This window comes from Simochromis diagramma, unplaced genomic scaffold (assembly GCF_900408965.1).
Source record: "Simochromis diagramma unplaced genomic scaffold, fSimDia1.1 OVJJ01000421.1, whole genome shotgun sequence".
Lineage (NCBI taxonomy): Eukaryota > Metazoa > Chordata > Actinopteri > Cichliformes > Cichlidae > Simochromis > Simochromis diagramma.
This window is the reverse complement of record NW_024387250.1, coordinates 11,202,818-11,225,480: the sequence shown is the minus strand read 5'-3', so window position 1 is coordinate 11,225,480 and position 22,663 is coordinate 11,202,818. Positions and strand designations below refer to the sequence as shown.

Sequence of the window (22,663 nt, the reverse complement as noted above, 5' to 3'; positions counted from 1 at the left end):
AATTGGTAACCTCATATGACAGAAAAGATCATGACGACATCAGAGATGATCTGAGAAAAAGTCTTTCACAACTCTTTCCATCTTCATTTTGTTTTGCTCCAAGGGGGAATGAGATCGAGTGGGCGGTCTTGCAATGTGATGCCTCTGTCTACGCCTGGAAATGAACACTGGGCCAGCCAGTAAGATACATCCTCTCTCTCTCTTTCTCTCTCTCTGTGCCTGCCTTGATCACTGCCAGATGTTAGAGGAGGAAGTGATGTAGATTTGTTGGCTGGCCGGCCCATCAGGACATTCATTTTCCCTCCTGCCTCCCTCCTCCCCTTGCTCTCCTTCAGATGAGCTAAAAACGAGGTCAAAGCCAGCCACTCTTACTTTCTAACTGCCTAGACCTGAAACTACAGCATTAAGGAGATCTAACTGATGGGCTGTTGACCTCTATACCCATTTTTAAACTGATTGAGCATGCTAGAAGTTTGTTTTGAGCAACAGACTGAGTGACTGTTCCTGTCTGAATAAGCAACAGGGTGTAAAATATGAGACTAAAGGGACATTTTAAACTAAATTTTAGCTGTAACTAATGTTGTACCAGCTATGAAATTCATTTTAACATACTGTTGTTCATGTGGGGTTTGGACGGTTCTAAAACATTTCCTAAGTAATTATTTCAAATTAAAAATAAGTTTCCAAGCTTTTGACATTAATTTGAAGTGGCACTCAAATAACCAGAGCTCTCTGTCGTGTGTAGAAAGTGCCAAGAAAAGCCCATCAGAGTGGGAATTAAAGATTATTGCGCTAAGCTCTTGCTCACTTGACCTTTTAAGTACTTAGTATACCAACTCAATAATCTCTTGGGTAAAATTTTAATCAACTGCACACCTCAGTTCTTGCATGACACTGTAGGAAATATGGGTTGGGAATAGGACTGTATCAGCAGCTGTCTCTGATGTAAAACAGATCAGCTTTCATTCCAGTGACCACTCTGAATATCTGACAGCTTTACATGCTGAGTGAAAGATTTAATAGGAAAATTTAGAAACTTGGTAGGTACTCAAATACAAGTAATGTGCTGCAACAAGCTGCTATAGAGAGAAGCACTTTTGAAGATGTCACATTTTGACAACAGCGATTACATTCTCAAATCACTAAATCTGACTTATGATTTCTCTGCATTTTCACATGCAATTATCAGGAGCAAACTTAAGTATTAAGCACCAACCAAATATAAAGTGATTTGCACAGCTTGTATTGGTCACTTCTCCGGGGAGGTGTTTTAGTCCTTTTGCAACTTTTAGCTCACCTCAAAGTTGAAAAGGTTTCACTTGAGACCCATCCAAGTCATGTTGCTAAGTGTTATTTTTTACATAACTTCTCTTCCTTTTATTTTAGTATAGTAAACTCATGTTAACTGTGAAGTTAAAATAAAAGTAAACTAATTTAAAATGTTTTCATCTGCAAAATAAATAAGATTATTATCATATATTAAATCCAGCACCAGGGCTAATGATCAGATTCCAACTAATGATGTTCTGCTTACATTGCATGCTCCACCTGTTTGGCTAACAGGTGGCACAATTTGTATTGACAAACCTCGGGGCAGGGATAGCTCAGTAGGTAGAGTGGTGGCCCCGTGATCGGAAGGTCGGGGGTTCAACTCCACTGAACGGCTACCCTGAGGTACCCCTGAGCAAGTTACCGTCCCTACACACTGCTCCCCGGGCGCCGCATTGGTGGCTGCCCACTGCTTCACTGGGTGAATGGGTTAAATGCAGAGGAACTATTGGGGACTAACACATACACACGTTATGCAGGTACATGTGAACATTATGTGGCAGATATTACAGATAATGGTGTTTGGATACACCACTAGTGCAACAGAACTATAATTGTTTGTGGTTTCCTACTCGACTGTAACTAAAGCATCACAGAGCTGCCTGTCTCAGTAACCACTGCAAACTCACATCAGAATGCAAGCCTAATGAGAATGTGGTTAAATAGTCTGGATGCAATCCATACCAGTCTCCTTTATGGTGCCATTAAAAAGAAAAAAATCTTCTCACTATTACACATGAAAGACGTAGCACAGATGGAGGAATGCAGTGGTAGGTCTGAAGAAGGACACACAGCTGAGAGGGAAATATTATCAGTTCTGCATGTAGTCTTTTCCTTCTCTATAATAAAAACGGTGAGTGCGAGTGCATCCAAATAACAATATTAGAAATATTAGAAAAGTCCTTGTGTTTTGGACAGCTAGTCTGACATATCATGCAATATAAGGCACTGCATGGGCAATTCACAAAGCACTAATGTGTAACGCGTAGCCAAAAGAAGGACAAAAAATATTTCATTGTTTACATATTTAAACACACTGTTTATATATGTAAACACTGGAGTGGCGATGTAGCACGTTTTCAGCAGCATTTTCTACTAGGGCTAATAAGGAGGAATAGTGACTCATGGGTTTTGAAAGGAATTTCCCAACCCCCGACCGGCACTTATACTATCTCCAACGCACTCAATCTCACACACACACATCCGCAAGGACTGAAACAGGAGGATTATTCTAAGATGACTGTGAATTCTTTGTATAGAGGAGATGGCAGAGGAGATACAGGAAGCATGTGCAGCGCCCCTCGCTGCAGACACTCATCTTTGCATCCACAGAGCACAATTAGGTGATTTTTGATAGGCTGAAATGAATTAAAAAACATTTGTTATCTATAGCGAGGCTGCTCGCTGACTTTTGGAAAATCTGATTTAACTGCACTTGTATTCCGTATGTATTTTGGACCAGAAAAAGTTATACAAATAGCCTTTTATCCTTTCAACAATTCAAACCTCCTCCTTTGACATGAATTACCCAATCATAAACGCTGGTTGAAAGGCGGCAGGAAGTGATGTCATTGAGCACTAGTTTATTTACTGGCATCACCTAATATGATTTTTTTTTTTTGGTACTGGCCTGCTACTCTCCACGTAGCATCTGGCTGGAGTGTGCGTTCCAGGATGATGCAACAGCTGGGTAACCATTAGAAAACACTCATCTGCTTTTCCTCTCTAACTTTCCAGATGTCACATCAACTGGCACAACTATGACAGCTGACTCGCACCACATCACACACAGAGACATCACACACACATATGTCCTACGCAAACGAAGCGACAGACAGTAAGAGGGAGAGGACGAGGGGGAAAGAGATGGGATGAGCACAGAGAGACAACTCATTCTTTCGTCACACTCATTTCCACATGGTCTTATGATAAGAGCCAAACTTAGTACTTCTAAGGGCGTGGTTGCATGCCTGCATTTATAGCCTGTATCTGACAGCAGTTAAATAAAATACGAAAATAATAATAATAATAATAATAATAATAATTGTCACATTTGCTGCTTATTCACTGGGATCAATCAAAGTAATTACATTTAAAAACCTTTCAGGCACTTGTTGCTTTGATTTTTTATGTCTGGTTGGTATTTGTCTGGCAGACATGAGACAATGCATCTAATGTTTACAACAGCCGAGGCTGATTGTCCAAATATAAACAGCACCCAGTAGTTACAGTAGCTTCAGCACTTACAGGCCCTTAGGCTAAACGGACAAAGAACAGAGCAATAGCTGTACTAAATTAAACTCTGGTCACTCTGACTGATAGTATAACCAATATTGTAGCTTCACAAAGAAAGCAAAGATGGTATGTGATGTTCTGGAGTACCTTGAAGGTATAAAACCAATAAAAGAAAGTATACTGGCAGACAAAACAAACAGCAAAGAAGCCTATTCTTTCAATAACACCAATGGAAGATCTGTGAGGGCTTTCAGATCAATGTCAATAAATAATAGGTCAGAGACGCTGAATCAGTCTCGCAAGCTTAGTTATGTTTTTGTGCAAAGAGTGCAAAGGACCCTGAGGGGTGCAAATCAGGTGAACAAACTCAAGACAAGATGGTAACCTTTGGACAAACAGACAAAGGCTTTTCTATCCCCCAATGGCTTAGTCGACTACATACATACAGACATGAAAGCATGTAGTGGAGAACTACAATCTATTGTTCTTCTAAACACGAGACAAAAGGAGTATCCCAGCTCTTGTTGTGATATAATAATATACCAGACAATTTCCACAAGAAAAAAGATTCTGTCCATAATATGAGATAGGTTTTGTTGCTCTTGGGGAAAAAAAAAAAATATATATATATATATATGTTTTTATTTCCTTTTAAAGTTTTCCAATGGTGACCACTTGTTTTTAATAGAATTTACATTCAATAACTTTTAAAACATGATAATTGAAATAAAATAACTGTGGAGCATTTTGTTTCACGATAATGCTCTTATTTTGTTTTTCAGCAAAATCTCCTCCTTTCAAATTCCTTCCCTGCCAGGCAATGACAGATTTAGTGCACATTTATTTATGTTTTCAATTTAGATTTATTTAATTATAATAAAAGTACCAAGAAATCCTATTTTAGAAAGACTATTTTTTTCCAAACTCTAGGCAAAATTGGATTAATTAGTTGTGATCTCAACACTGACAAAAATAATAAACATTACAGCTCTAGAAACTAAGTTTTATTGTGTTGCACAGAATATAATGCACCATTCTAATACATGAGTATGACACCGTTGTCAAACATGTTTAGTCTAATGTCTAATGTAAGAGAAATAAGTCTATCGCTATCCAAAGCACTAAGTTACAACACTTTGAATAACAAAGGCAACCAGTCAATAAATTAGATTTTATTTAAGAATAATTCAATGATACGGTACATCAAAAATGTTCTTAAGAGAACACAAAAGAAGAAGCTATGGCTGATTCAGACATACCATTCTGTGATATTTTTATTGTTTGTGACATGACATTGGCCTGCTTTAACTTCTTCTAATAAAGGAAGAATAGCCAGTAAAATCAAAACACTGCCTTTCCAAATTATGTTAAAAGGTACCTCATCACAGTCTGATATAAAGCCGGATTCTACAGAGTATATTTTGACATCCATAATAAACACTTTGGGTTTATCATCATAAAAAGGCTGAATGCAGTCTGACAGTGTGTATTTCAGCCAAGGATGCTCTTCCAACATCCAAACCCTGCTTAAACACCAGGAGCAAAAAAAAAAAAAAAAAAAAAAAACAAGAACTAAGCCAAATGAGAATGAGCATCTTTTAGACACACATGCACACGCGCGCGCGCACACACACACATGTACATCTAAAGTAAACAAGTGTTTAATATTCCATTTAATCTCAAACTGAATTATATATATCGAACAAAAGCATAAGTATGTATTGGCATGTAAGACCTTTCTAAACATTTTTTAAGGCTATACTCATGCTTTCTTAAATATAAATGTAAATATTAGTATAAATACTTTGTGACAATAAATAACTCAAGAATAATCAACTGCCTCTCCAGTGACTTTATCGTCCTATGGATCGCCCTGCCCTGCTGTTTGTGACCGTATCCCTTGTTCTTTATCTGCAGTTTCAGTGAGCTCAGTAAAGATGCACATAAACCAGCATTCTACTAGCTGGTTGTGGTTAAAAGTGGTCAGCTTACAGCATATCTCCAAAGTAGAAGGAGGACTACCATCATGGTGAAGTTAACACTGAATCTAACTGAGAGATAAAAGACTGACTGGAGAGACAGTAACTAATCAGTCTGCTAGCAGGAAAGCACAAGGTACTGCTGACTGTCAAAATCAGATCAAGGTGATTGCTCACTAGCTCTGTTACATGGATATATAATTTTTAAAAACACATTGAACTGCCATATATAACTGGCTGGCCTTTAATATCAAGCAGCAACCTACAAGTGAAAAAACGTGTGCAACATGCCAGTGTGGTAAAGTTCACCCAAAAAGTTTGGTGAGAGAAATCCTAATATTCTGCTCTAATTGGTAGCATTAGCTGATAACCTTGAACTGCCAGAATAACTGCCATATTTTACCACTGTGGTTAATAAAGTAATGTAAATGTGTATGTAAAAACCGGACTTCATTCTTGCATATCTTACCTGGTTCAAAAATAGACTATATACCCACATTAATCTAATGTGACAGAGTCATAGCACCATGGAAGGACATAATAAATCATTATGGGCAGTGTAAGTCAGCAGAAACTTGGGTGCGCGTGTGCAGCTATGGCTTTATGTGTAGTTGATGTGGCTTTTACATGCAGCATGTGGGTGAAAAAGAAACAGTCCAATGCAGCAGAAAAGACCATATGGTGTAGAAAAGCAGCCACACACACCACATGAGCCATCGGCAAGAGGAACAAACAAGCAAACACCATCATTTAGCCAGCATCCATCCTGACTGATTCAGTGTTGTTACCAAACACAACCCACCACACCCTGGCCTTAAGACATAAACCCACCACATGCTTAGTGACCCTTGTGTTCAAAATGAACTATAGCCCTACTGATGAAAATTTAACCGTTATAGAACATGAAGAACAGGATTAATGGGAAAAACAACAGTATTATTCATGTTGAGTGGAAGGAGGAACATCAGCACCCTGGGCAATCCTTACAGTAATATAGATATGCTGAAAAAGAGATTATTAATAATCCAAGAGAGTTAATGATGCACATGCCCTGAAGCATAGTCATTTTCATGTGACTCATTCTCTGGAGCATGGGTACACTACATTTTTCAGAAACAAGGTCTGGAGGCAGCTTTCTAATAGGGAATAAGAAAAATAAATTGTAAATGAAAAAAACAACACAAATTACCTATTAAACTTCCAGAAATAAATATTTAATTACAAAAACCTGAAACTTTTAACTAACCAATTATTCACGTAGATAGTTTTACCTATTTTAGCATCAAGAGGGCACAACATATAAACTCCATTTACATAAAAAACATATTGCAGTCATTTCAAATATACCTTTGGTCTGATGACTGCTCTAATGGCCCCGCATAGCCCCTGCTGAGCAGATAATGACTAACCCATGGCCCTTTAACAGGAACATTAGTATTTGGCCAACCCTGCCACTTTGATTATGGTGCCAACATTTATCCTGGCTGTAGCAATAGCTTCAGTAGCAGATAAAAATAGTGAACTCTCTCACTCTTGCACTTAGAAGGGAAAAAAACATAAACATTAGCATAACAGGACAATCAGGAGTTGGCAGAGGGAAAGATGAGAATAGAACATGTTCAAATATAAGATTGATATCTAGTGGAAAGAAGTATCAAATGAAGGAAACTCAGAGGGGAGTATGTTACACCCCAAAACAGATGTGTAATTTCTCTTTCTGTGAGAGGTTAAATGGCTTTTTTTTTTTAAAAATCAGACACACCCTTGATGTTCCATAACAAGGGAGAGGCTGATGATTGTATATATAAAATGCTCCAAGCTTGTTTTGGGGTATTTTGTCTGGTATACTGTGCTGTCTCTCCCAATTTGTAACCACAGACTTCGCTATTCACCTCTCTTGTTTTTCCCTCTGACACCACACGCCAGCATGAGCGTTACCAGGCAAGGCTATGTGACTGTCATAACCCTTTTAACGTTTCTACTCTGGCAGATTACAAAACTGAGATTCACTTCTATTTTTAGCTACAGGCTCCCAAATACAAAACTTTTAACAACATCTTAAATACAACTGAATACAATCAGATACTAAGTTCAAGACTGGCTTGTTTTCTGTCACACATAACACTCCTGGGCCACTGAAGTAAAATGAACTCACTTCCTAAACTTCCTACTATACACAATGGCCGTGGGCAGGCTGAGTAAGAGTCTCCAAAAATGTCCCCAACTTGAAACTAGAATTGAAAATATTACTGAAGGATATACTATATGCATACAAATTACTCTTTGAACAGCAGATTGAGTTAAGATGCTGAGAAAGAATATCAGGGCGAAAAAGCAGGATTTCAATGAGTATGGTAATTTACAGCAGTGCACATTAAATGTGAGTTGATCAAACAGCACCGATAGTCGAATTACTGCAAGAAGCTTCTAGATTTTCTTTCTAAAGAAAAATAAAACTCAAAAAAGCTATGTTTTAAGTGTAATAGACAAGTCTGTAGTCAGGCTCGGCTGTAGTTTAGCTTCAGTCAGTTTGCTGCTTCCTCTCCAAAAGTGCAGCAACCGTCCTGTGACACTGACACAGTTTTTAAAAATGCAACCGCCAGTGGAGCCAACAACCCTGCTGGCAGCCACATTTGTGGGGAGAACACAGGAAGAAGGCGGAAAAAGGGGAGAAAAGGGAAAAGGAGCAAAACTGGATTGGATGGTATTATCTGCACATTCTTTTGGCTCAAACCCAAGAAATTTGAATTCTTACAGCTGAGGGAGGAGACTAGCAAGATACACTGATGTGAAACACGTAGCTGTCAAAGAACATCTAATCGGGTTATAAACTCAGACCAGAGCTGCAAGTGACTTTCACCAGCACCTTTGAGTCTACTGGATGAAATTAAAGGGCATAATATAGCTGATTACATAAAATAAAACAGCTTCTAATGCTGTGAATATAAATATTAATTTTAAATGTTTTGAACAGTTGTGAGGCTTTGATTGATATGCATCTGCCTCTGGCATTTGTGCTAAATTGGTAACAGTAATTAAACAATAATTACAATATTTTTGCATTGATTTCTAGCATCAAGTACCATTTGCTTATGAACAGCCTGTCAAGAGTTATCAAATTACCATATGGCATTTAAACTAAATCATTTGCTGCTATTTTCAAAAGTTTTACAGCTAATGTGATGATGACAGCAAAAAAAATCAAACTCAACACAAAGAGAGCGGATGCATGCAGGCCAGCTACATCTGCCCCACGAAAACAAAGCCTCCACACAGAAGAAGAGGAGGGGGGTCCGTTATCGGAAAACACTCGGCAGTTGTCTTACTTAGAGCAAAACCTGCCCATAAAATCTACCTCTTAGACAATACAGACTAAAAGAAGACCCGAGGGGTAGCATGTTTCCACTAAGATAAACAAAGCGTTCAGTGTGACCGATCTTCATTGATGTGCATCTTGTCTCGATTAGCCTCTGTCTGGCTACAAAAGGATGCAACTACTGGATAAAATCAGGTCAGTAGTAAACAATAGTATTGATCTGGAGTGAAGCAGTATGTGGCCGGTGTTTTTACAAGGGCAGCAAAGTGGCTATAGTCTGTGCGGCTTACAAAGGTGGAGCAGGGTAGGCTTGTCATGCCGCTGCTGACAATAGTAGCCATCCCGTTAGCCAAGAGGGAGTCAGACCAGTCTGCTTAGTCGTTACAAGAGCCGGAGTGTTTTTTGTTTCCTAAATTTTACTCAGATTTAATACAGATTTAATGGTTTGAAAATTTGGGAGAATTTTCTATGAGCTCACTGAAAGAGGAAACTGACATCAGTGGACTGCAGAAGGAAAGCAAAAGCGACTCTTTATATTTTTTGTCTGCCGCAAACTTCACGTGAGTAACGGTCAACCACCTAGCTAAAACCATACTACGGACTGTCCACTGTATACTGTTCGCTAAGAAAAAAAATCAAGTACACTCCACACTTACCCTTTCCTTAAAGATGTTTTTTGCTCTGTGACTGCGTGTGGAGCCCAGCCCTGTCGTTGCTGCAGTTCAGTCTGGCTCTATGCGGTGGCCTTCTCTTCCTCCGTTGCTCAGCAATAAGCTACTGACTCCCTGCAAAACAGCGGCGAGCGGACCAGCATCCTGAAAGAGGCGTCGAAGTGGCAAATAGGCCAATCGCTGCCTCCGGTCAGACGTTTCAAAATAAATGTCAAAGAGACAACAGGATACTCAGATTTGCGAGTTGAGGCGTCGATCATTATTTAAGTGGTGTTTTAAGTTTTATTCATACCGCTGTCACAGTATAGAAATCTGCTTCCGCTAAAAGGAAGTTGAGGTAGTTTTTAAATTTTTTATTGCTATTCTTAGTCATCATTTCAGGGTGTTTTCCCTCCTCAAAATTAACTGGAAATTTTACGTTATTTTCTCGATTTATGTCATTTTGGAGTTATTTTCTCTGACTTTTTTTCAGATAAAAACCTGACATTTTGATATATGGATGGTAAATAATGTTGGGTTTTTTAGTGGTGGAAACGGGCTTCCATAGTAGATAGCAATTTTTCAGTTTTGTTTTTTGTGATGTGATGTGATTGTTATGTTTTTAGTTTGCAAAAAGAATAGGTTGAAAAGAATGTACAGAATGTATGGTAATAAAAAATGGTAAATGATAAAGTTCATGAAACATCCTTCTTATTAGAGAAATTAGGATTAAAAGACAGCATTCATTCAACATTCAGACAGCAGTTCACTCCGAGTGATTGTGTCACTGCCAAACAAGCCTGTCAAGTATGGCCTAAAGATCTTCTAGGTTTGTGATACATGCATCCCCTATGCAATCTGAAATGGTTAACATAGGGAAACGAAAATGGAAAGAAAGGATAGAAGTTGATAAGAATCTGGGTGAAACCATTGTCCAGCAGTTGTGTAGTAGATTCAGAAAGACAAGAAGCAACATTGGCACAGATAATTTTTTTCCTCCAGTGTACTCTTTCACCATGCCTCCTGGAGACACTTTTGTGGGGACTCTACATACATCCTTTAACTGATGAAGGCTTCTGAGTCCAGGGAGGCTTACAGCACAGAGTTTGCATTCAGTGGCAGCTTTACCATAGTCAGCTATGTCAGCAGAAAGAAATGGCTGTTGTACTCCTGAGCACGATGTATCACAACAAAATGGGGGATGAAAATACCAGAAAAGGGAAAAAACACTAATTAATCACATTTTATAACTAGACCAAAGGAGGTGTAGATACTATGGACAAGATGGTTGGCACCTACACCTGCAAGTGTAAAACATAGAGATGGCCCATGGTGCTGTGTTACAACTTCACATTGAATTCAACAATGGTATTATCTGTGCTTGACAGGTCTTTCTCATTGAGCTCTCAAAGCAGCTTGAGACAACACATATGAAAAAATGAGTAGAAAGTTGCCCTCCGACTGCAAGGTGTGCAGTTTAAGTTCCCCAGAAAGCTTTTAAATTACATATTTATTTATTTGTGTATTTGATACTGAAATAAACTTAATATTCAGAACCACGCGCACAACTATAATCTCACGATCACCTGAGTTACACCAGAGGTTCAACCAAAGTCCTTCTCTCATGAGTTTCAACTAAAAAGTTCAATATGTTGTTCTAACTTATAAAGCCATATTGTGTGCATTGTGTACCTATCGATCCTTTTATATTTTGGGATATGTGAAACCATTCTTCGGCAAAATATGCATGTAATAACCTGTGTGTATTTTGAATAATTTATTATGTGGGGAAAGTAAAAAAAAGAAAAAGAAAAAAAAAGAAACTTGTATTTACAGTAATACCATATTTATGGAATTACTGTACTCTAGATTCAATGCTACTAAAAGCATTATAGAGATAAAGACTGATATCATAGATTAAATTATTTAAAAAATATAAGTAAGAAAGACATGACGAGTCATTTTAAAGCCATAAACCACTATTGCACTTTCCCAATAAAATTCCAAGCTCTTGCATCCTGTTAGGAATGAATGCATTTCAGGCACATGCCTGTATGTTAACACGTTTTCCACTTATAGATAGGTCAGCTGCTGGTGCAGTTGCATACTAGTTCGTGATTCAAGGACTACAGTGTGAAATAAAACGTTACAGCCTATGAATGCACACACATATGGATTATTGTAGGACAGTCGCTCAGACTAACAATGCTCTCCAGATGGTAAAGTAGCTGACTGTGTACTGAGTGACTCAGGGGATTACACTGCATGTGAACCTCGTCTGAAATTCAAAATCCTGCGTTTTATTTTTAAAAGCGGATGTAATTTCCTGTTTTAGTGGAATTTCTCTGCCCAGCTTGACGGAGTTCATCTCCAGGAGCGCCTGCGTCCACAACTGCAACCGTGGATGCTTCCAACTCAACCAGAAGCGATGTCAGCCAGAACCGGGTGGGCGGGTTTCCTGGACTCGCACTGGTTACGTTCCGGGGTCTTTTGTTACAGTACCACTACATGGACTGTGCAGAGGTCATGCTGATAATGAAGACTCTACCTGCTGCATGATAACCAGGAACCAAACTACTAGAGATTATCAAACTAATTAGGGATGTAGCACTACAAGAAAAACATCCACCGCTTTGAAAAAATATAAATTAAGGAGATCGATTAAATGGCAGTAACATATAAAAGATTCATATTTGTTCTGCTTCAAAAATGTGAGCTCAAAATGGAAATGCTCATTGCATAAACGTGAAAATTATACTTTTAAATTAGCATTACAGCCTCTTAGTTAATTGCATGTTTGTATGTATTATATTATAATATTTAAAATACATTTTCTGATGAATTTAAAATAAAATAAAATAATAATATATGTAATAAAATGTATGTTATCTGATACTGTCTATGATTTTATACCGTCTAAAAATTCAAACTCGAAAACGGTTCAGCCCTGTTTTGTCTGACACACTGACGCAATGACGCCCCCTCCCTGTTGGCGTAAAGGCACTCGTTTTTATGTATGGCAGTGCCGCCGGGAAAAGCGGAACGTTTTTTCATGTTTATTTTTGAACTGTACCCTTTTATGTATTATTGTTAAAATATTCTTTTTTCTTTATTTAATGGTTGTTATTTAATGATTTCGATTGCATAGGACATTTGCAAGTTAGAGTTTAATTTTGTTTTAATTTTAAGGTTTGATGGTGACTACAACATTTTATTAAGTCGTAGCTTTATGTATTGGTTACATTTTATACTCTAATTCTTATTTATTTGATATGATATTAAATGTGCTAAGAGAACAACACACTTTTAAGCTTTTTAATGGGTTTACTTTACGTTAACACGACGAGAGATTTCGTTTACGGGGGGTACGATAACAGAAATCGAACCGCCCCCGGCCGTTTGAAGCAGGAGCAGTAATACGCAGCTGTTGTTAGCGAATGGACATGCAACATGGACGATCCGCGGGACGTTCAAACTTCCAAGAAAAATGGGGGCTCCAGGTCATTGTTTTTGGCCGGGTCCGCGGTGGATATGGAGATTAAACGAAAGAAAATACGACAGAGTACTTTATTCCTACAAACAGAGGTATGGGCGGTACGACAGTGATTGTTTCGTATGATTTACCCAATGGAGTGGTCCGAGTGGGTGTAAAGTGCACGTCAAACACGGGAATGCTGATATTTTTAATTCACATGGCTTTAATAACATAGTTTCATGTGCTGCGACTTGACTTGCTAACGCCCTTCTCAAGCTGGATTTCAACCCTCCAGGGCAAAGCTAGTTCGGGGCAGTGCCCCTTTTGTCAATATTCACTTCCCTGAAACCATATCCGTGTACGCTGCATCATCATTGTATGTTTGCTTCCTTCTAATACTGCTCCAACTAATCTCCCTGCAGGCAAAGAGCATGCAGCCGTGCCCTAGTCTTCTGAAAGACACTCTCCAGATAGTAGAGGATATGAATTTGTTGTACATACGACAGATTTCTAAGAAGCTACAGGTGCATATTGTTGATTGTGATATGGAGAATGATGATGTTTGTGTTATATTAGATGTGATTATAACAGACATCATCAAACTTCATTTAGTTAGAATATGTCTGCTGCATGCCTGCCAGTTTTCACTTGTTTTGTGCTTTTCGAAATGCCAATCGTACATTTCCAAACTCCATCTTTTCCATTAAAACTGCTACCCGAGACAACTTATTAATCTCATTCAGCTGGCATTACCATCTAACCCCTTCATGCATGCATGCATCATTACGTCACCGAAAGGTTGGTCTTGAGTTTGTGATTTCAAGCTTATCAAGTAATTTGAAACATCACCAGTGTATCATCTTAACTGTGATGGTAGTTACTAGTGGGGCTAATGTGTCAAATGATTGCAAGTCCACCAAAGGGTCCAAAAATTGTAGGGAAATCAGTTTTTCACAAAAAATGCTTAATATTGAGATTCCAGCATTCCTACAAAGGAATGTAAATGTATGAAAAGTTTATTATTTGAGGTCCGAATCAGTTTTTATTGTAATACATGAGCAGATTTTTCCTAAATCTTTCATCTGACATAAGCTCTCATTAAAACAATAAATAAAAAGACTAAAACTAAATAAACAATAAACACTAAACTGAAAAAATAAAACTAACTGAAAGTAATCTAAAAGAATAACACCCAAAAGGTTGAGTCTGTTCATCTGGACGTAGCATTAAAGAATAACAAAAAAAAAAAATCAGTAATTAAAAATAAAAAATAACTAGAAAATACCATGAAATATTGACTGGTATGGCCCACTTGTGATCAGATGTGTTTGGACACCCTTGGGCAAGAAGATTTCCCAACCGCCTTGCTGTTTAAGATCTGTCTTTTGTATTAAACCCAGAAAATGTTAGTTCTGTTGGTGCCAGAGTGACCTTGGATTTTGTTTAACAACTGCTTTTCTTTAAAAAATACCATATAAGGTAAAAACATGAAAAAAAATGTAGGTCTGCTGTGTCTTAAGGCGATAAAAACAATAAAATAAAACTTTTCAACGAAACAAAATACAAGTTATCATATACACAAACAGTTGTGCGTGCACAAAGAGCTGTTAAGTTTAAGCCTATGAGAATAAAGGTTTTAAGTTCGTTTTTGAATGTAGACCAAGTTCCAATTGTCCTCAGGTCAGCAGGCTGCTTGTTCCAAAAACATCACCACAGTAACTGAAAGCACCCTCAGCACGCTTCTGTCCAATTCTGGGAACAGTTAAAAGATCTGCACCTGATGACCTGAAAGGTCTAATTGGGCTATAAACTCTGAGGAAGTCAGAGGGGGTAAACCACTGAGTGCTTTATAAGCTACACAATGTGAAGTGGACTAAAAGACTGAAAGAAAATTCTGGTAATCTAAAAAGCAATTTCCTATGAAAAAAGTTTGCATAACTAATGAAAACCTTTGCTGTGATGCCGCTCATGTCCAAGCTTTTGTTGTCTGATGCACTAACACAATAGAAAACGTCATAGAAAAGTTGCCAGTCTGTTCCTTTTTTTGACACTTGTTCATTCTTGTCTGTCTGTCCACAAAGACAACTAACATACAGGAGAAACTTGACTTTGAGATGCGAATGCGAGAGGGGGCCTACAAGCTGCTGCTCGCTTGCAGTAAGAGAGAACAGGTACTAAATGCTTCCAAGAACATGTTTACCTGCAACGCCCGGATAAAGGCATATCTCTCTCAGCTGCAGAAGAAAAAAGAGGAAGAGGACATGATGGGGGGAGGCGGCAGGTGGGGAGATTGATGCTTATGGCTCAGTTTGAGTCTACATCACTGGTGTGTGTGTGTGTGTGTGTGTGTGTCCAATTGATATATGTTAACTTTGATGGGGAGGGTGAAACAATTGTCCTGCCACTAATGAAAGAACTGAGCGGGTTTTGGACAGAGGTTTTTAAAATGTATTTTTAAAATAACAAAATCCAGGAAGTCTTGTTAGATGTGTCTAAAATCTTAATCATGCAGCGATTCCATCCTTTTTTGTAAATGTACATACAGTTTATTTGTTTTGTTAAATTAAATACATTACACACATTTTGATCTATTGTAATGGTAAATTCCAAATTTTATTCCAGACCTTCAGATCTAATTTCAGGTGACCGTTTGCCCTGTAATGGAACAATTGCTTTGTCAGGTAAGATTGCTCATCTTTTATTCAGAATAAATCAGCACCGCACATCTAAAACTATGCAACGATTACATTTAGTTGCAACATTTTGCTCCCTGAGTTAATTTTTAAGAGCCTTTCTTTTTAATTAACTTTCTGCAAACGTAGGGCTGCGCATACCTTTGATGTGGAGGGACTCAGACCACTTTAACAACAGAGGGAGTAAGTTTGCTCTTTGTTATCTTTCATGCCTCATGTTCAGCTTTGCCTCCTGTAATTTTTGTACATACTGGCTCTACTAATGCATACTGTACATCCATGACATTTGTTAGGTTCTCGCAGGGTGGCTGTGTTCTGTCTGATGCAGATTGGCTCAGAAGTGTTTGACACTGAAATGGTGGTGGTGGATAGATCAGTCACTGACATCTGCTTTGAGGGAATTACCATCTTGTAAGTGTTTTTGTGCTTATGTAATATGCAAAGTAGTACTCTCTGAACTGCTGCACTCCACCCTTTAAGTGGATGTATGTCTATTTTATAGATTTATATATATATATATATATATGTAAGGGAAATTTAAAAGTATTTAATGAAATTTTGATCTAGTATATGTATAATGTATATTGTGTCGCTTCAGCCCTGGTTTGTTAATATGTTTTAATGGTTATGTTCTTATTAAAATCCCCACCCTTAGTAAAGAAGCAGTTCCTCAGTTTGAGCTGAAGGTGGAGTTGTGGAGCTGCGCCCTAGAGGAGGAGCTCACACTGGTAAACACGCCAAAGAAACTGGCTAAGAAGCTCCGCAACTCCTTTGGAAAAAGCTCTGGGAGGAAGCTCTGCTCTCTGCTGGACACTCCAGACCCTGACACCTTCCTACAGCACAACCCAATACCGTCGTATGTATTGTGCTGTCATTAAATACTTTATAGGCTCTTGGCTCAAGATTTTTTACAATAACTCTACAATGACGGGTTAGTGGAAGCAGGACTGTTGGGCCAGAGCTTGTTAGGGTTTTGAAAACAAACCCTGTTCCCGTGTTTAGCTTTTAGGTAATCATGATTTATTTTTTTGTCATAATAAAAATAAGAAATTTTATTAAAATGAGCGGAAAACCATAGTTTAAACCATTTAGAATATTAATTTGGACTTCTCAGCTCAAAGTATCTCAAGTATCACCTGTTCACTGGGATATAATTTACAAAATATAGGTTATGTGTACATTTTAGAAGTTGAATTGTCTTCATTATCTTTACTGTTATTGCTAAATTTAAACTTGGCAATATTTCCCCTGAAAAGTCAGCGTGCTCTACTTGAAGACTGCTAAAATGTTCATATGTGTCTTGTACTTGTAACAGTGGAGCCAAATACAGCCTGTTGGCCTACACAACGCTGTGTCTGCCCGAGGCTGAAGGCAGCTTTCAGTCTCACTCCCTTATTGTCCTCCAAGATGGTAAGAAGCAAAACACACCATTTTATATCTGGGGATATGAAATGCTTATGCTTTTTAACTCCTGATTTCATTCTGGAATAGTAATGATAGATATTTTTTTTAACATCACTTAAATCTAAACCTCCATTTAAACAAAATGAAGAGTGATGAAATGGAAAGTTAGGGCTTGGGCAGGTTTCTGCCCCTCCTGCATTGCTGCCCCACCTTGATCCTGGTTGTCTTTCTGTTAAAAAGAAGTTCTTCCTCCTCACTATGTGACATGTGCTTGCTCATAGGGGATCATCTAATCACTGGGATTCTCTGTATATATTTTAGGAATTTTACCTCAAGCTTTTGGTAGAAGTTTGCACAGTTTACATTATGGGGTTTTTACCCTTCATTTATAAAAGGCTGATAGGGCATGGACGCCCAAGTTTGTGAGTGCAATAATATGAGAACGAGGCGATGTAAGAGTTTGACCTCAAGGTTGAGGTCAGAGGCTAAGTTTTCTGAAGCTCTTATGAGCACAATAAATCGAGAATGTTGTCACCGAGGAGTTTCAAAATGATACCGTAGTTGCATCTGCTAGGAGGCTGAGGGGAAACACTGGGGCTTTTGTTACAGGAGAATGTATGAGTTGTAATAACATATATGTCCTTTTTAGAACTGAATTATTTTTAAATTAACTTTATTTTTTCCATATAGTACAAGGTAACTTATTACAGTTTTCTGGTTGCTTTTCATCGTCCTTACAGCTGAGTGGTCCTCTTGGCTTCCACTTTATGGTAACCTCTGCTGCCGGTTAGTGGCTCAGCCTGCCTGTATGACACAGACCATGATGGCCGGTTACCTGAGCCAGAAGGTGTGTTCACTGTTATTTTGTAATGATAGCAATAAGCTCCATCATTGATTCTCTAGTGTCTTAGTATTTATTTGTATTTTGCTGATTTACAGCAAAGTGTGGAAGGCATGAGCCGCTGCTGCAGCCTTTACTGCGTGCTGAGTGCCGGCTTTTTGTCTTGTTTCTTCACTCCAGAAGAAATTGATGCTAAAATACAACCCATTCTCAAAGTACCCATTAATAAGGTAAGAGACACTAAGAAAAATGTTGAATTACTTGATAAACATTAATGTTAGCAATTTCTTGTTCTGTTGCATCATTTTATAACACAAGACTGGAAGAACAAACTTTTCTAAAACTCTGCATAAGATGAGGCTTTGTGGTTACCCCTGTTAAACTTCATTATCTGTTTCAATTGTGCTGTCTGGAAAGAGAAGTTAAACATCAGATTCATTGTTATTGATTTAAATCTCAGTTCACCTTTTCCCTAACATTTGCAGAGTAACCAAAATACAAGATACCAAATTACTCACCGCGATACGGCTTGGAGCTTTGGCATTTTGCTGTGGAATTAATTTTTTTCTGCAATATCAGCGATGTAATTTTTAATGCACTAACTCGCACAGAGGTGTGATTTGTATTCTGTTAGTGATTTTCAGCTTGTAATAGGTTACTTTTGCTTTTTTTTTTGTGCAGGACACCCGGATCCGAGTGTTGGAGAAGGAATCAGCAGGCCACAAATCTAGGAGTCTCTCCATCATTAACCCTTCACCAGAGGGATCGCAGTCCATCGTCTTCACCACAGACACCAGGGAAGCGCTGGAGGACTGGGTGGAAGCCCTCCACCAGCACCATTATGATCAGAGTGAGTGTTATGTGACCATGCACCACAAGCACTTGTATATGAAAACACGTGTTTATGTAAAGGGTTTCGTGTGTGTTTGCCATTATAAAAGAGAAACTGGAGTGTGTGGACTAGTCTGCGCAGGAAAAGTGGTTGCACATACACTTAGCTAAATTTTAAGAACAGATGGTATAGGTCTTATCATCTCATGCCTATCCTTGTTTATGACCAGGCCAGTGGATGCACTGCTGTGACCAGCTAATGAAGATCGAAGTCGCATCTCCACGGAAACCATCACTTTTTCTCTCTAAGCAAGCAGACTCTGTTTACAACGACCTGAGTGAGTAGATTAATTGGAAAGAGTCACTGAAGCGAGTTAGACGGAGGTTAATATTTTGCCGACTGTTTGATGATGCGGATTTAACAGGATTTATATTTACACATATTAATTTTAAGAAGGTGTAATGTGAGTGCTCACAGCAAATAAGACACTCACTGAAAAAGAATACACATAATACATTAATTTTCAGTGGTGATGCATGTTAATAAGATGCTTTTTCAAGCAAAATATAATGCTGCAATCTGAGCCTTTGTGATGCTTTATTATATTTTAATAGTACATCAGGGAAAACACTTGATTTTGGTGTTTATTTATTTCCCTTATAGGTATAAATTCACCAGGCAAGTTTGAGAGCATCACTGATATTATCCACAATAAAATTGAGGAGACAGATGGGCACTTCCTTATTGGCCATGAAGAAGAGAAAGAGGCACCTAACTGGTCCAGTCTGTTTGATGGTTCCCATTCAGTGGTAGTGCAGAAGGGTATTCTGTCCCAGAGCAAAACCTCCACCCCTTGTTCTAGCCCCAATCCCAACAACAGCAGCTGTACTACCAACAGCAGCAAGAAGCGACGCGCTCCACCTCCTCCCCCTGACAGAGAGCCTTATGTTGCTCCCACCCGCCCAGCCAGACCTCCTCTCCCTGCCTCTCTTCATCAGCACCCTCCTCCCTCATACCAGGAGAAAGAGAATTCTAGCACTTCACGTCCAATCACAAGGTCCAAAACAGGCAGACCATCTCTGGATGCCAAGTTTTCTGCCATCATCCAGCAGCTCCAGCGGAATAATGCTGGAGGAGCCACCGCCTCAAGTCGAAAAAATGCTCCTCTGGGCGTGCTCAATGTACACCCACAAGGTCAGCCCCAGCCCCCCCTCCAACAGCTGGACTACCAAAACCACCACACCCAAACCCCTGAGGCCACAGCTGATCATGGCTTTGTGAGAGCCACTGATGGTCCTGGTCCTGTTCCCGCACCACGGAGCAAACTGAGGAAGTCTTTCAGAGAGAGGATGAACCTTAAAGCGTTGTAACCCCAACCTTAGATCAGATCTAGAGTGAGGTAACCTTACTACTAATACAGATACCTGTCACACTTTATCAACTGAGCTGGGTAACGCTGCTAAAATCAAATATAGCACTATAGAACTAACTGAGGAGTGATGATAATTCGTCATGATCGGTGATGATATTTGGGCTTGACTGTTGGTGTGGTCCTTAATAGAATACTTCATCATTTGGGAAATGTGATTTGCTGACAGTTTGGTGGGAAAAATTCAATACTACTCTCATATATACAGGAAGGAGCTTGAGCCAGGACATTTAGTTTAAATTAAGAAGGTTATAAAGCTGAAAATGCAAAGACGAATTTTCTCGATAGGTAATAAATGTGTTTACCTGCACATTTCTCTCAATCAAATATTTTAAATAAAACAATAAGGTTAAAAGGAGAGTAATGTCAGAAGCAGTGACTCACTGGAATGGACATGACACAGCTCAGAGAAGTCACGCCAGCGCAAAACGAGTGTTAGTTAATATTTTATCTTTAGATGTGAGTGTAGGTAGTTTTTACCTTTGGACAGTCTTCAGCCCGAGCTCCAGCTTCATACTGACTGCACAAATCTTACTCAACAATGAAACACATAAGCATAGTTCCAAAAATGTGTAACGGTTGTCTGCCATAAAGGGTGGGTAGGTGATGACGCCACGTTTGAGTTTACACCTTAGTTTGCAATATCAGGACTATGTGTATAAATTTCCTGCTCCTCTTTCCCTTTCTAAACCTTCCATGTGCAGCTAACCCACAGATGAAATTAAAAGCTGAATGCTGGCTTATACACCACTACCACCATCATCAATCGCACTAAAATGGAAAGGCTTATTTCTTTGCTCTGCCACTGGAACATGGATTGAAGAAAGAGCTTTTGAAAAGGCGCCCAAATTGGAATTGATCCATTGGCCGACTGAGGACGAGTCATTCCTTTTGGAACTATTGACTTATTCTACTTACTGTGATGACTTTATGACCACTATAGCTGAATTTAAGGAACAGAATTTTAAGAGCAATTGCAGGCACTAATGTGACATTCCCCCGTGGTCTTAATAATAGTGTGACCTTGGTTTTCAGTGGCTACACAGTATGTCCAACATAATTTAACACTACAGCCAATATATGCTATGAACATTATTGAATGAATGAGTCTTTTGAGTAGCTGAAATAATGAATGCCCTTGTGTGTTTTGAACATATCGAGTACTGCCAGCCACTAAATATCTCAGCCACTTAGTGATATTGTGTTGAAGAATGGTCATCATAATTACACACAGTGTGCAAAACATTAGACTTTGCTCCCTTCACAATCTAGTTGAAGCATTATAGTGAAAGCTGCAGTCCCTGTTTTCTTAAATCTCACCCTCCATACTGTTTAATTTAGAGGGGAAGATGTAGATTTAGGAGGAGGTGGATTACAGACGGGTTTAGTTTAAGCCTTGAAAGGGAAAAAGGGAGAGAAGAGTACAGAAAGCGCTGCAGCTTGATTTTTAGCAGTGTGTCAGATGCTTTTTGTTTGATGTGTATTACTGATGCATTAGTCACTTTGATCTTGTACTGTATACACTTGGAAACATAAGAGAGGGTTTGAGGCTAGAACAGCACACCATCAGTTTTCGCTGATGAGAACAGTGGTTATGTCTCAGACCCCATGATTATCAAAATAATTACATTGCACATCCTACACGCCCCCCCCTCCATCAACATCTTGGCCATTTTCAGGTACACTAGGTATGCTTGAGAAATGCATAGAAGTACCACTAGCAGGTACTCTGAAAGCTGTGTTATTTTGGACAACTGACTGTGTAGCCCTGGTGAAACTAATTGCATGAAAAGATATCATCTTATAACGGAGCTAAATTTGCTTTCATTTTATGAATTTATAATCAGTCTATATAAATAAAAACAGCATCTTGAATTTGTAGTTGGTTTTTTTTTACTGTTTTTGATCGAAATATTTTGTAGTTTTTTACATTAGTATTGTCCTCTGATCTCAATGGTTGTTGTTTAGCATGTTCATTATTTAGACTTTTACTGGCACTTAATTTTATGTATTGCAACATAGCTATTCATTAATCATGTCCCACTGCAGTGTAATTTGCGTATAGTGCAATGTTAAAAAAAATATTGTAGTTAATGTTTCTCAAAAGGTGCAATTTTCTTCTCACTCTGTTGTCTTGGAAGCTCACCGTGTTTTTTATGATTGCTGATCTGCAATAAAACGGCCTACATTCCACCCTGGTGAGACTGCTTTATTTTTGCTGAGCTTGGAAGTATTACTGAATATTTTTCATGTTAAAGGTTTACCAGGGGGTGGCAATAAAAGTCAAAGCATAGCTTTTATTGCAACCTAGTACACATCCCATAGAGATACATGCACTGGCACATTTCTCTACTGCAGCAAATACTGAAGAGGCTTCTCTGGCATTGAGCCCAGAGGTAGCCTGTTGTGAAGATTAAGGCGGATGGAATCTCATAGCCAGATAATGGTATTACAATAATAAAACCCCATTCACACTGCAT

At 38.7% G+C, this 22,663-nt stretch overlaps 2 protein-coding genes across 10 annotated transcripts in view; one reads left to right on the top strand and one right to left on the bottom strand.

The window, feature by feature from the left end:
* Positions 1-9,691, bottom strand: part of cep170aa (centrosomal protein 170Aa) — a 40,079-nt gene extending 30,388 nt beyond the window's left edge. For 5 of the 6 annotated variants that reach the window (XM_040001340.1, XM_040001346.1, XM_040001344.1 and 2 more), the window contains exon 1: positions 9,516-9,691. The gene's annotated coding sequence lies outside the window, so the exon portion shown is untranslated. Of the gene's footprint in view, positions 1-10; positions 1,674-9,515 lie in introns of those variants that run through there. The other variant, XM_040001341.1, reaches the window with a different exon arrangement.
* A 3,138-nt stretch (positions 9,692-12,829) lies between these two features.
* On the top strand, positions 12,830-22,376 carry rtkn2a (rhotekin 2a). Of its 4 annotated transcripts, XM_040001663.1 has the most exons (14): positions 12,830-13,094; positions 13,407-13,508; positions 15,066-15,265; positions 15,607-15,665; positions 15,807-15,860; positions 15,971-16,088; positions 16,333-16,533; positions 16,993-17,087; positions 17,822-17,928; positions 18,021-18,152; positions 18,604-18,772; positions 18,984-19,091; positions 19,418-20,153; positions 20,888-22,376. In XM_040001663.1, the coding sequence occupies exons 1-13, from the start codon at positions 12,960-12,962 to the stop codon at positions 20,122-20,124; spliced, it is 2,187 nt and encodes a 728-aa protein (XP_039857597.1). In that variant the 5' UTR covers positions 12,830-12,959; the 3' UTR covers positions 20,125-20,153; positions 20,888-22,376. The 4 variants fall into 4 exon arrangements, with proteins under 4 accessions (XP_039857597.1, XP_039857595.1, XP_039857598.1 ...); XM_040001661.1 differs by having other exon boundaries at positions 19,418-22,376; XM_040001664.1 differs by lacking the exon at positions 13,407-13,508 and having other exon boundaries at positions 12,834-13,094; positions 19,418-22,376.
* Positions 22,377-22,663: the final 287 nt, after the last annotated feature.